This window comes from Acinonyx jubatus, chromosome B4 (assembly GCF_027475565.1).
Source record: "Acinonyx jubatus isolate Ajub_Pintada_27869175 chromosome B4, VMU_Ajub_asm_v1.0, whole genome shotgun sequence".
Lineage (NCBI taxonomy): Eukaryota > Metazoa > Chordata > Mammalia > Carnivora > Felidae > Acinonyx > Acinonyx jubatus.
Genome location: NC_069387.1, coordinates 134,069,093 through 134,082,620, shown reverse-complemented (window position 1 = coordinate 134,082,620; position 13,528 = coordinate 134,069,093). Strand labels below are relative to the sequence as shown.

Below are 13,528 nucleotides of genomic sequence, written 5' to 3'. Positions count from 1 at the left end.
GAGTTCTGAAAAAGTTGGTTCTGACGAGTTTTGCCAGTTTTCTTATTGTCTTCATGGAGGAGAGGATTTTCAGAGGTCCTTACTGAACCATTGTTGGTGGTCTTGCCATCTGCTCTGCCTCTGGGATGGATATGCAGTGAGGCACTTGAGGCGAGCATAGGGAATCCAAACTTTCCATCCTTAACTCCCACCAAAGGAATGAGCCAGTGGTAGTCAAGATGCGGATGGATCTTCCTACCCAAGAACTTCCTTATTTCCCCATTTTTGAAAACTATTGGATCCACTGAAAACAGTGAGTCTAAAATCATGATCTTGTGTTCATTTTAAGAAGAGTTTTTGAAACATTGGCAAGAAGGTCACGACTAGCATTGTTAGAGTCTCCAGCTGTCCTTTTGGAAGAGGAATAGGGGGGAGGTTGGCCACATTTGTAATGTGTGCTCAAAAGTAACGTACTCTGCTTTCTTTTATGTCACAGGGATTTAATGTGCAAAATGGCGGTTATACGGGACTGGCATATTTCGTATCCTCCCACACACAAGTTCATGAATTTAAGACCTCACTCTTCACCATGTAGAGTGTATTCAAGGAATGGTTTCCAACGTGTGTTTAGACCTTCTTCAAGTGAGTATTCGTGAAGAAATAATGCTAACGGTAGATATTACTTGTGTTTAGTATGTACCAGACTCTGTACAAAAGCTTCACATATCATTTAACCACACGCGACAGAGCTATGAAGTAGACTCTCTTACTGTCCCTATATTCTTTATGGGGAAACGGAGACACAGCTCGATCAAACCACTTGCCCAGAAGTTATATAGTTTTAAAGTGGCAGGATCAAGATTTGAACTCAGACAGTGTGATTCCAAAATTACCGTGTTCCCTAGTATATCTCCTTACTTAGTTTTTCTTCATTAGGGACTCTTTATTTTAGTAGTTTTAGGGTTACAGAGAAATGTAGCTGAAGTCCAGAGAGTTCCACACACCCCTTTACTCCTCATCCCCATTCCCTTCTATTGACATCTTGCATTAGTGAGATGCATTTGCTACGATTGATGTGCTGTTATTGATATGTTGTTAGTGACCAAAGTCTGCAGTTTACAGTCGAGTTGTTCTTTGTGTTGTGCATCCTCTGGGTTTTAATAAACATATAATGGCACGTGTCCAGGATGACGATATCACATGGAATCATTTCACTGTGCCACAAAATCCCCTGTGGTCCACGCATTCATCCCTCCCTGCCCCTAATCGGGGCAACCACTGGTCTTCTTACTGTCTCCATAGTTTTGTCTTCTCAGAATGTCATCAAGTTGGGATCATATCGTATAGAGCCTTTTGAGACGGGCTTCTTTCCCTTAGCAGTATGCACTTAAGCTCCTTCCTGTCTTTTGATGAGGCAGTAGCCCAGTTTTTAACCTCTGAAAAATATGCTCTTACATGGATGTACCACGGTTAGCTTATCTGTTCACTACTGAAAGACATCTTGGCACTCATGAATAAAGCTGCTGTAAACGTTTCCGTGCAGGTTTTTGTGTGGATGTAAGTTTTAAACTCGTTTGCATCTCTCAGTGTTAAAGCAGTAAAATTCAACGTAATCATTTCCCCAAAGTAGATATCTTTTCATCTCTCCCCCCTCTCCCTCCCCTTTCTTCTTTCCTGAACATTTTCTAAGCCCTGACATGTGACAAGAACTGTCATAGGTACTGAGGATAAAGAGGTGGGCCCAGCAGAGGTCCCGCCCTGATGGCACTCACAGTCCGGGGGGGGGGGGGGTAAAGAATTTTAGTGGCTTGAGGCAAACACTACCAGAACGGAAGTGCATGTGCAGAAAGCATAGCGAGCACACAACCCGAGGTGCCAGGAGGCCTCAGAGGGGACAAAGGCACAGATGCACTGAATTCTGCCTTGTGAGGGGGGAAAGGCATTCCTGTCAAGTTGGACTGGACACTGTGCTTCCTCCCAGTGGATCGCAGGGTCACAGGCATCTACCCGGGAGTCTGGAAATACAGATCTCTAGGTGGCCGAATGTCTGCCAAAATTTGAGCATTTCTGTTTCCAAGGGAAAAGGGGAGAATAGATGGGGGTCGTCAGCAGCTGCCAACACCGTTCAGCAGCCCCACGTGTCCGGTGCCCTCTGGACGCGTCTTAGCTGACCTTTCTGATCCTGCAGAGCAGCGTGGATCGAGGGGTGTTCCCGCCGGGCCTCTTGCGCTCTGCCACATTGGCCTTTGGAAGTGTGTGCCTAGACATCCCCGCAAGGAACACTTGAAAGTGTGGACCTCGAAGTATCCTAACCCAGAACTTCGCCTCTTACGTCGCCTCACGCACAAGCAGGATTCTGTTGTGTCCACTTGCCTTTCCTGAACGGGGAGGTGAACTTTGATTGTCCAGTTTGCAAGCTTTCTGTCCCTCTTTTGTGAGCCGCCTGTTGATATCCTTTGCCCGTTTCCCTGCTGTGGGCTGGTCTTCGGGTGACTCGTGGGCGCTCTCTTTGTATGGAAGGTACTGGTCCTTCACCTGCCTTACGTGCCGTCAGTGCCTGCTTTTCCCTTTGGCCACTTGCCTTCCGTTTTTACTGGTGGTAATTCTCAGTACTGAATTCCTTTTTCTTGTTTAAAGTAAAAGTCTCCTAGCATCTTTTGCCTCCCCGAAGGCGGGGACCACGAAGTGTTTGGCTGCCCTCTGTCTCCTGCGTGGTGGTGCACATGGAGGTGACGTACTTGCATAATTCATATTAAATGAGCGCTGTTCTTGGGGAAAACCACAGGCCTGGGACCCCTGTTTCCTTTTAAAACAGTTTTTTGCTTTATGTTCAGATCTGAAGGATTGCTCTGGACCTGACTTTATATTCATGAGGCTTTTCTTCTATCGTGTGCAGTCTGCGGTTAAGCAGATCAAATGAGGTTTTTCTTTTTACTTCTGATCTTATACTTTTAATTTCCAGCTTTGCGGTGTGCTTTCAAGAACAGTTTTCTTTTTCCCCGCTGAAATCCCCTGTATATTCAGCGTGTTGTTGGGTTTGCCTGTCATCTCTCGAACGTGTTCACCGTTCCTGCTTTACACACCTGATCATTTCTCCATCTGTTCTCTCTGTGGCTCTTCTTGGTTTCGCTCTTGGTTCGGTCACCTTTTCTCATTTCACTTGTCTCGCAGTTTTAAAAAGATTTAACGGCACATGTTTGTGTGGAGCGCGGAGGAAGCAGAAGAAACTGTTGAACGCCTCTTCTCTCAGGCTTCAAGTGAGATGGGCTGTCTCCATTTCATCTCCAAACTGAGCTCTCGTCTGGATTCGGTTGCAGCTGCCCCTGGTTTTCAAATGCTTTGATCTGGACATCCGAGCGCTGCCCAGTCTGGCTGCTGGGTTGGCCCTCTGCTTTACGGCGCCCCCTGCCAGTTTCGGAGGGTCTCTGGGGTGGGGGTTCTCTGTCCTCCAGCCCAGCTCCTCGTTTTCTGCTCCTGAGGAGGCCTGTCTCTGCCCTGCCTGCCTGCCTCCGCTCTGCAGGTGGGCCCCTGAGGTGGGCTCAGCCTTAGGGACTCGCCTCTGCTCTCGTGCTCTGTCCTCAGCCTCTGGTGAGCAGGTGCCTTACACTCAGGGAAGAGCCTGCCCACCTGGGCCCTGTCACAGCCCTGTACCTCGTCCCCAGCAGTGGGGTGCCACTTCCACCCCCGCGGGAAGGCGCAGGAGGCCGGGTGCGGACTTGCCCTGTGGCTGAGGCCCCGCGGCCTCAGCCCATCACACCTGTCCCCGGGCGGCCGCTGAATGGTTGGTTCTTTTTCCCTCACCCCGGTCGAGAATGAATGTGCTCTGCTTCCCCTGCTCCTGCAAGGGTAAAAGGGTCCCGGGTCCGTCCCCTCTGAGGAGTGGCTTGCCCTTTCCGGAATTTAGGTTGTTGGCGTCCCTCAGTTCTCTGATGGGCTTAAAACTGAGCATCCCACTTGTTCTCATCGTTAGGGTGAGAATGACAGTCTCTTGTGACTGTTGTATATTCTAAACGGATGCAGAAAAGGTTGTCAACTTGCCCTTTGGAAAGATGATATCAATTTGTATTCCCACCAGCCGATTATGTGAGTGTCGTTACTGCTTTCCTTTCAAACCTTGGGAGGCGCGTTAGGCACATGAAAGAGTTTTCCTTTTACTGTCCACTAGTTTCAAACCAATATTTCTGATGACTTTTAAATTAGAATTGTTGATTGCAAAGATGGTGCTTCTTGGGAAGCAACTAAAACTAGACGTGAAAAGTCCAAAAAAAGGTTTCAAGGTGGAAACATAAGTTGACAAGAGAGGCTCCTCCATGACCCTGGGGCCAGAGGAGGAGTTCGGGGCTGGGTGGGCAGAGGGCGAAACCGGGTTCACCAGCCCATGTGGAGCCATGCAGCCCCTCCCTGTGGATCGGCTGCTTCTGAGATTCCGGGGACAGTAATGGAGTGGGGGGGGGCGGCGGGGCCCCTGGAAATCTGGGACGTTTAGGTCTCTTCACGCTGGGGGCTCCTACTCGGTCCTCTTCCCCGCATCTGCTCCCTCCCAGGTGAGCCTCTGACTCCACGTCCCCGCATCTCTACGCATCACGCATAACCAGAGCGATAGCCCCGTTCTGACTTCCCTCCTGAGCTCCAGATTGAATCTCCAGGTGCTTCTCTGACCTTTCTGCCTGGGTTCATCTGATGGGCATCTCAACCGTGAGCCGCCCAAGCAGAGCTCTTCGTTCCTGGCGTTCTCCATCTCGGTGAATAGCACCATCATTTATGTGGTTCTTCGAGCCCAGCCCCCAGTTATCCTTGGTTTCTTCAGGCTCTGCCCTGCTGAGCCGATCAATCAGCAAAACCCCGTCCACTCTGTCTCTTGACTATACCTCCCATGTGTCTACTTTCCCCCCCTGCCCCACATCCAGGGCCACCACCTGGTTCAAGCCACAGATACCTCTTCTCGGACCCTTGCAATCGCCTGCTCTCTGGTCTTCTTCCTCATTTCTTGCCCCTCTGTAATCTATTCTCTACACAGCAGCCGGAGTGATTTTTGAAGACAACGTAGGTTAGAGGGGATCACCGCCCAGCTTGAACTCTCCCGAGCTTTCCTGTTGCATTTGGAGACAACCCCATGTTCTTGTGCAGACACTGAAGCACCACCCACCCTGATCTCAGCAATTTCTGCCCTCCGTCTCACGCGACACACGCATGCTGTGTCCCCTCTAGCTTCTCGTCTGGCTGGCTCATTTTATCGTTGTGGTTCAGCTCGTCAAACACCTAGAGAGGACTTCCCTGACTACTGCACCTAAAACAGCTCCCCCCTGGCTCTTCGCCTTGTTCTTTCTCACCGTCTTTGTGGCACGTGCACTGCCTACCATTATTTTATCGCTTATTGATTATCTGTTCCTTGTCTTTACTCTTTCCTCCAGATTCTAAGCTTTACAAGAGCTGATCTCCTCCGTCTGGTTCACTGTAATACCTCAGTGCCTAGAGCATTGACTGAAATATGATGGGTGCTCAATACATATTTTTTGAATGAATGAATTATACTTCCTTAAAAGTCAGTGTTTCTCAGGGCTCCCTTCTTCTCTTCATGGCGTGCTTCCCCCATGGCTTCTACATGGCCAGTTCCCCCACTTCTGATCTCTAAATGTTTGTGTTCAGCTTTCAAGTGGACATTCCCACTCAGAGATCCCAAAATGAGTTCATTAGTTTTCCCATAAACTTTTTTGTCATCCGTTCCAGTATGTATTGCTATATACAAACTCCTGTAAATGTAGAAGCTTGGAATAGCAATTATCATATATTTTGCTCACAGATCTGCCATTGGAGCAATAGGGACTTTACCTGGTCTATTTCAACTTCTCGTTCATTCACTCCTACTTTTCCCTCCGTGCCCATCATCTTAGGGTAGACCTCCATTAATACATGCCTGAGCATGCTGTTAGTTAACGACATGTCTCCGTACTGTCACTGGGTCCTCCCCTTTCTGTCCCTCCTACATGTGATGTCAGAATTCAGTTTAAGAATGAAAATTGGGTGATGTCATTCTCTCGATGGAAGTCCCAGCTTGGTGTCCCATGACCAGAGCATGAAGCTGGATGGGAGCCCCTGGGATTTGGCTCCTGCTGACTTTCATAGTCTCATCTCTGGGCTGATGCCTCCTATGCTTGTCCCTCTGTTTGCCTCAACCGGCTGTCCTCCACAGTACCCCCTGCTTCTAGCCTCTCTCATTCTTGGGAGCACCAAGTTCCAGTTGAAGTTGTCACCTCTTTCTTGTAAGCAGCTTTTCCTGAGACCTTCAGCCTGTCACCCCAAACCAGCCACCCTCTTTTCTAGGTCTCCAGTGGGTCCTGGTTATGTGTGCCCCTCCCCAAGGAGGCAGTGGGCATGGTGAGCGAAAGGCATCCCAGCACCTGGCATAGGCTTCCTGGGTGCTCGGCGAGCATCAGGGAAGGTGAACATCGGTGAAAGCTCATGCCAGAGAGGCATGATACCTGGATAAGAAATTCTCATTTGAAGGGAAATAACTAGAATCATCCTTCCCTGGCTCCTGCTTGTGAATGAGTTTATAAAAGAAGAGATGACACTAAAGACATTTAACACACATCCAGAATTTACTATGTAAAGCAAAGCTACTGAGTAAACTGTAGTCACCAAGCCTTTGCTATCTCATAAGTCAATAGAACAGATTTACCAAACTACCTTTCGTTTTAGGCTCCTCTTTCTTGAGTAGGTTGTAAAATATCAAAAGGGAACAATCACGTGCTCATGCTTATGAAACTGACTGACAACCATGAGTTGATTTGTACTTACTGTATTTACTTGTTCCCACGGCTGTTTCCATCTTAGGATGGAGGCTGGGGTGTGTCCACTCTCCTCTGGTGACACGGGGACCCCGGGATCTACAGCGCCACAGGCCCCACGTGGCTGCTTTTCCTCCCAGGAAGTGCAGCCCTCTCCCCGCCCCCCACGGGAACTTATTTAGCACCTTCTGACATTCTTTCATTACCTTCCAGGGGAGCAGCCATTCTCATCCCTTCCTTGTCTTGGAAAGGGAAATGATCTAGATTTGAGAGTTACACGTTTTCCCCTCAAAAAGTGGCAAGGGGGTGAAAAGTGAATATGATATTTTGAAGCTTTATTTGAAATGATACTGTTCTGATTGAATTTTCTTCTGAAGACCATGTTCTTTGCTTATAATGATACATGTCCTGTACAGGGAAGATTATCTTTGCTTTGCTTTTCCCTTTCAGAATTTTCTCTTTATCCTTGTATTTTGCCAGTTTCACTATGATATGTCGTGCAGAAGATCGATTCAAGTTACGTCTGAAGGGAGTTCTCTGTGCCTCTTGGATTTCAATGCCTTTTGCCTTCCCCAGTTCAGGGAAGTTCTCAGCTATTATTTCTTCAAGTACCCCTTCAGCACCTTTCCCTCTCTCTTCCTCCTCTGGGATACCAATTATGCGTATATTATTTCTTTTTAGTGTATCACTTAGTTCTCTAATTTTCCCCTCATACTCCTGGATTTTTTATCTCTCTTTTTCTCAGCTTCCTCTTTTTCCATAACTTTATCTTCTAGTTCACCTATTCTCTCCTCTGCCTCTTCAATCCGAGCCGTCGTGGTTTCCATTTTGTTTTGCATTTCGTTTAAAGCGTTTTTCAGCTCCTCGTGACTGTTCCTTAGTCCCTTGATCTCTGTAGCAAGCAAGAGATTCTCTGCTGTCCTCTATACTGTTTTCAAGCCCAGCGATTAATTTTATGACTATTATTCTAAATCCACTTTCTGTTATATTATTTAAATCCTTTTTGATCAGTTCATTAGCTGTTGTTATTTCCTGGAGATTCTTCTGAGGGGAATTCTTCCGCTTGGTCATTTTGGACAGTCCCTGGCGTGGTGAGGACCTGCAGGGCCCTTCCCCTGTGCTGTGGTGTATAACTGGAGTTGGTGGGCGGGGCCGCAGTCAGGCCTGATGTCTGCCCCCAGCCCACTGCTGGGGCCACTGTCAGACTGGTGTGTGCCTTCTCTTCCCCTCTCCTGGGGGCGGGATTCACTGTGGGGTGGTGTGGCCCGTCTGGGCTACTTGCACACTGCCAGGCTTGTGGTGCTGGGGATCTGGCGTATTAGCCGGGGTGGGTAGGCAAGGTGCACGGGGGCAGGAGGGGCAGGCTTAGCTCGCTTCTCCTTAGGTGATCCACTTCAGGAGGGGCCCTGTGGCAGCGGGAGGGAGTCAGACCCGCTGCCGGAGGGGTGGCTCAGCAGAAGCACAGCGTTTTGCGCGGAGCGAGCAAGTTCCCTGGCAGGAACTGGTTCCCTTTGGGATTTTGGCTGGGGGATGGGCGGGGGAGATGGCGCGGCGGGCGCCTTTGTTCCCCACCAAACTGAGCTCTGTCGTCGGGGGTCTCAGCAGCTCTCCCTCCCTTTGTCCTCCCGGCTTCCCGCTTTCAGAGCAGAGCTGTTCACTTATGACCTCCCAGACGCTCAGTCGCGCTTGCTGTCGGAACACACTCCGTCGGCCCCTCCGCTTTTGCCAGCCGGACTCGGGGGCTCTGCTTGGCCGGCGAGCCGCCCCTCCGCCCCGGCTCCCTCCCGCCAGTCCGTGGAGCGCGCACCGCCTCGCCGCCCTTCCTACCCTCTTCCGTGGGCCTCTCGTCTGCGCTTGGCTCCGGCGACTCCGTTCTGCTAATCCTCTGGTGGTTTTCTGGGTTATTTAGGCAGGTGTAGGTGGAATCTAAGTGATCAGCAGGACGCGCGGTGAGCCCAGCGTCTCCTACGCCGCCATCTTCCCAGTCAGTCTGCTTTTTCTCTTTAACGTGATTACTGTTATTTTATATTGACCAGATTTCAGAGGTAAAAAATGGCCGTAGATTCGCCGTCGCAAGTCAAGCAATGCTTGGATGCGTAAAGTGAGATACAGTAGAAGAAAGAGTGTTTTAGGAGTTTGTTGGATCCTAGTCCGCAGTGAAGTGGTTTTGGAGATCTTTGCTTTAAGCACGTCTAATAAACAACTGTATCTCTTTGACAGCCACTGCTATGGCAAATCCGATACTGTCCTTCTTAGATGTCAAACGGATTTTATTTCAAAAAATTACCGATAAAGGAGACGAGTTGAGAAAGGCCTTTCAGCTGCTCGATACCAATCACAACATGACAGTGTCAAAGAGTGAGCTGAAAAGAATTATCACAACCTTCCTGATGCCTCTCACAAGAGAACAGTTTCAAGATGTCCTGGCTCAGGTACTGTATGCACAAGCAACTTAGAATAACCCAGTTCTGGAAAAGATGGGGTTGGTTACTGCAGCGGGCATTGTGTTCTGCTTTTCCCCCCCACGGTTCCAAGTGAGTGGTTCAAGTTTTGTTTATTTTTCACAATTTAGTTTAAATCTGGCGGATGTGGGGTGATCAACATGGACGTGAGTCATGTTTTGTGTGGACCACTGGTACAGCTGTTTCCTTTAGTTTTTTTTTTTTTTTTTTTTTTTTTTTAAGGCTTCCACATAAAGAGTATTTGGTCAACTCATATTTTGGAAGTTAGTATTTTGGCATTTGTTCTTGCACTGAATGATTATTGAGCACCTACTGTATGCTGAACCCAATGCAGAGCAATCAGATGCAGGCCTGCCCTTGAGGGGGTCCCAGTCCCATGAGACGTATTTGCAAGTGTTGCTAAGCGTGGGCATTATAGGCAGGAGAGTTGCCTAAAAATGGGGTGGTAGTCCAAGAAGGCTTTGGGGAGGAAGCGGTGTTTTTGGTCACGTTGTGATGGAGGGGTGGATATTAGCCAGATGAAAAAATGGAAGGGCATTCTAGGCAGAGAGAATAATAGCCCAGGTGAAATCATGCATGTCAGAATCAGCATGGCATGTCTATTCAGGGAACTGGGTAGTGCTGTTTGTATCAGAAGCAAAGGCATATGTGTCAAGTTGTGGACAGGGGGGCCAGTCCTGAAAAGTACCATGCAAAGGAGTTCGGCTTCTGTCCTGGAAGCCGTAGGGGGCCAAGGGTTTGCAGCAGGGAAGATGCAGTTACTTGGGGAGGGATATGGAGGACAGGCCCTTGGGCCTTCCGGTGGGGTACCATACCAGGGGGCTGTAAATAGTCAACATTTGGTGGGTGAGCCCTCAGGGCCTTTAAAAAAGGAATGCACAATACAAGAGTAATTAAACACTCTCAAAATAAATCCATAGGGAGCGATGTCATAATATAAAGTAGAAAAGTTGGTTGGGAATATCAGTAGTGTGCCTTCCAACCCAATAACCCAATTATTAATTTGTACACACACACACAGGCACATGCACACACACACACACACACACACACACACACACACAAATATACATATTTTTACTCATTACTTCTTCATCAGAGTCTGGCATTTTATAGTATTTAAAAGCCTATTTCCTTCTAGAATTTGGTGACTACCTCCACCCAACTCAGTTTGCTTTCTTTTACCACAGGGGAATTATGTGTTAGGAAAACAAACAGCCCAGAGAATTTTGGGTGTTCCTGAATTCTAGTCTTAATCTCAGGGACTGGCTCTTCTTCCTTTGGCTGATTTAAGATGAAATTGTAGACCTATTTGTTGTTTCTTCTTGAGCATACCATGGTACTGTTTCAAGGATTTCTCTTCCTTTAATTTTGTTTTTCACTGAATGTGGGGTTTGTAGCCATTCTTTTCAAATATATATATTTTTCCTTTATCTTCTCTGAGACATTTTGGTATTGTCCCCAGACCCTTGAGGCTCTGTTCATTTTTAAATCTTTTTTTCCCTATTTTTCAGATGAGATAAGATCTGTTGATCTGTCTTCAAGTTCAGTGGCTCTTTCTTTACATCTCTGTTCTGCTAGTAAGCTCATCCAGTGAATATTGAATATTAGACAGTGTTTTTCAGTTCTAGAATTTCCATTTGGTTCTTTTTTATAATTTCTATTCATATGCTTACATTTTTTTCTTCAGTTATGGGCGTATTTCTTTTAACTCATTAAGCAAGGTTAAAATAGCTGTTTTAAAGTCCTTGAGTGAAGGGCACCTGGGTGGCTCAGTTGGTTGTGCATCCAACTCTTGATTTCGGCTCAGCTCATGATCCCAGAGTTGGGGGATCAAACTCCACGTTGGGCTCCATGCTGAGCACACAGCCTGCTCGAGATTCTCTTTCTCTCTCTCCCTCTGCCCTTTTCCTCCACTTGTGCTCTCTCTCTCTAAAATAAAAATTAATAAAGTCCTTGAATGATAATTCTAGTATCTGGATTGTCTCAGGGTTGGCCTGCATTGGTTTTTTCCCCTTAACGAGGGTCACATTTTTCTAGTTCTTTGTACTTGAGTGTACAGTTAAACTGTGGTTTGTGAGCCTAATTCGTTCTGGAAACACGCTTGCAATCCAAAGCACTGGTATATCAAAGCAAACTTCCCCATAAGGAATAATGGAAACTCAGATTATTTGTTCCACAACCCAAAAAATATTCACATAAAAATGATCACAATACTGTAATATAATACAAAATAATAAAGAAAAAATAAAGCAAAATAAACAAATTACCCTGCACTTACCTTTGAAAACCTTCTTGGCTGGTATGAGGAGACAAGAGAGAGGAGGGTTATTGTGTAGGACGACTTTCACTATCACTAACGGAATCACTAATATCTATTGGCTCAATGGAATCTTTTTCATTTCATGCAACTTTAACAAGGAATATATCCAATAACACTTGCTTTTGCCTTCTTTTGAGGATTTCACAGAAATGTGACATTGCGTTGTCATTCAACAGATTCATCACTCGCACTGCTATAGCCTTATTTGGGTGATGCTTTTCTACAAAATTTTGCACTGTTTCCCCCATTTTACACGTATCCATAATCTCATTTGAAGTGAGGATTCCTCTGCCTTTTTCTCCTCCTCTTCTGTGACAAGATATAGACGTAGACTTCTTATAATATCTTGCAATTTCGGCCACTCATGTACTTTGTTCATACTTCTTGATTTCCGTCTTAACTTCCATAGTAATCATCTTCTTCTTCTTAACACCCTTCTTTTCAATTATTTTCTGTGTGGGGGCCCTTGTATATGCTCACACGGATGTTGACTATAGTAGAGCATTAGTAAACTCTTATCATATACTGTATATAATGTAACTGGCAATTAGGCAGCAGAGGAAAGGGTCTCTATCTGCAGGCAGCCTGACCTAGAAGGAAACAAAGCATTCCTAAGCTCGCTCTTGGATGGAAAAGCCAAGGACTGTCTGTAGGTGCCTCGAAGTGACCAAAAAATACACTGGTGCCAGTTGTAGGCACCTTCCAACGTTTTGAAAAATCACTGATTTCTGCCAAACACCACGGCCTGCAACTGAGCATCTGAGCATGGGAGACAATCACCCACAATCCCACAGAGAGAGAGAGAGAGAGAGAGAGAGAAACCATTGGCTCAGTTGTGATCATGTGACTTTCGATGTCACGTACTACTCATATTGCAAGACATCACTCATTTATCAAGTTAAAATTTTATTAGAAATGTTTGCTCATCTTGCGGAACACTCACAGAACAAATTACTCACAATTAAAGGTTTTACTGTATTTGGATTACATCCCAGACCTGTGTTATCCAATAGAAATGCAGCGTGAGAGGTGCCTGGCTGGCTCAGTCGGCGGAGGACGCAGCTCTTGATCTCGGGATTGTGTTCATGCTCCACACTGGGTGTAGAGATTACTTCAAACTAAAATTAAAAAAAAAAATTTTTAATACGTAGTATATATATATATATATATATATGTGTGTGTGTATATATATATATATATATATATATATATATATATGTAGTGACTCACATGTGTAACTTAAAATGTTTTAATGGCCACCTGAAAAGAAATAGGTGAAATTAATTTGAATATTTTAATTTAATGAACGTGTCCAAAATGTATCATTTCAACATGTTATCACTATTAAAAATCGACAATCAGTAGTTATTTTGCATTCTTTTCTGTGTACGAAGCCTTCAAAACCTGCTATACACTTTATACTTACAGCCGACTTCAGTCTACACACTAACTTTCCATTGGAAATACTTGATCTATATTTAGATTTCATAAAATTTATAATTAAAATACAAGGTTCATATACTTAGTCGTTGCAAACATACTTCAAAGTTTTCCAGTCATGAGCAAGGGAGAGGCAGAGAGAGAGAGAGAGAGGGAGACACAGAATCCGAAGCAGGCTCCAGGCTCCGAGCTGTCAGCACAGAGCCCGACGCGGGGCTCGAACCCACGGACCGCGAGATCGTGGCCTGAGCCGGAGTCGGACGCTTAACCGTGAGCCACCCGGCTGCTCCTCATTGAATTAATTTTAAAATTTAAATTAATGAACATGAATAAAAAGCTTCAGTTCATCAGGTGCCCTAGCCTCGGCTCAAGTGCTCGACAGCCACATGTGACTGTGGCTGCACATCAGACAGTATAGGGCTGAACACTATAAATACTGTGCTGTGGAGACTGGATTCTGTTACATTTCTCTGAAGACTGTCGATGCTCCTGCTCTGGCAGCAGTTAACCTGCAAACTCTTGTCTCGCTGGCAGTG

The 13,528-nt window shown here is 46.3% G+C and overlaps 1 protein-coding gene across 7 annotated transcripts in view; it reads left to right on the top strand.

Moving 5' to 3' along the window:
• The window catches only part of EFCAB6 (EF-hand calcium binding domain 6), a 245,050-nt gene that overhangs the window by 23,221 nt on the left and 208,301 nt on the right, over positions 1–13,528 (top strand). For 5 of the 7 annotated variants that reach the window (XM_053226905.1, XM_053226903.1, XM_053226901.1 and 2 more), the window contains exons 2-3: positions 476–621; positions 8,988–9,199. In XM_053226905.1, coding sequence (XP_053082880.1) covers positions 483–621; positions 8,988–9,199 — 351 coding nt within the window. In that variant the 5' untranslated portion in view covers positions 476–482. Of the gene's footprint in view, positions 1–472; positions 622–8,987; positions 9,200–13,528 lie in introns of those variants that run through there. The other 2 variants (XM_027070523.2, XM_053226906.1) reach the window with 2 other exon arrangements.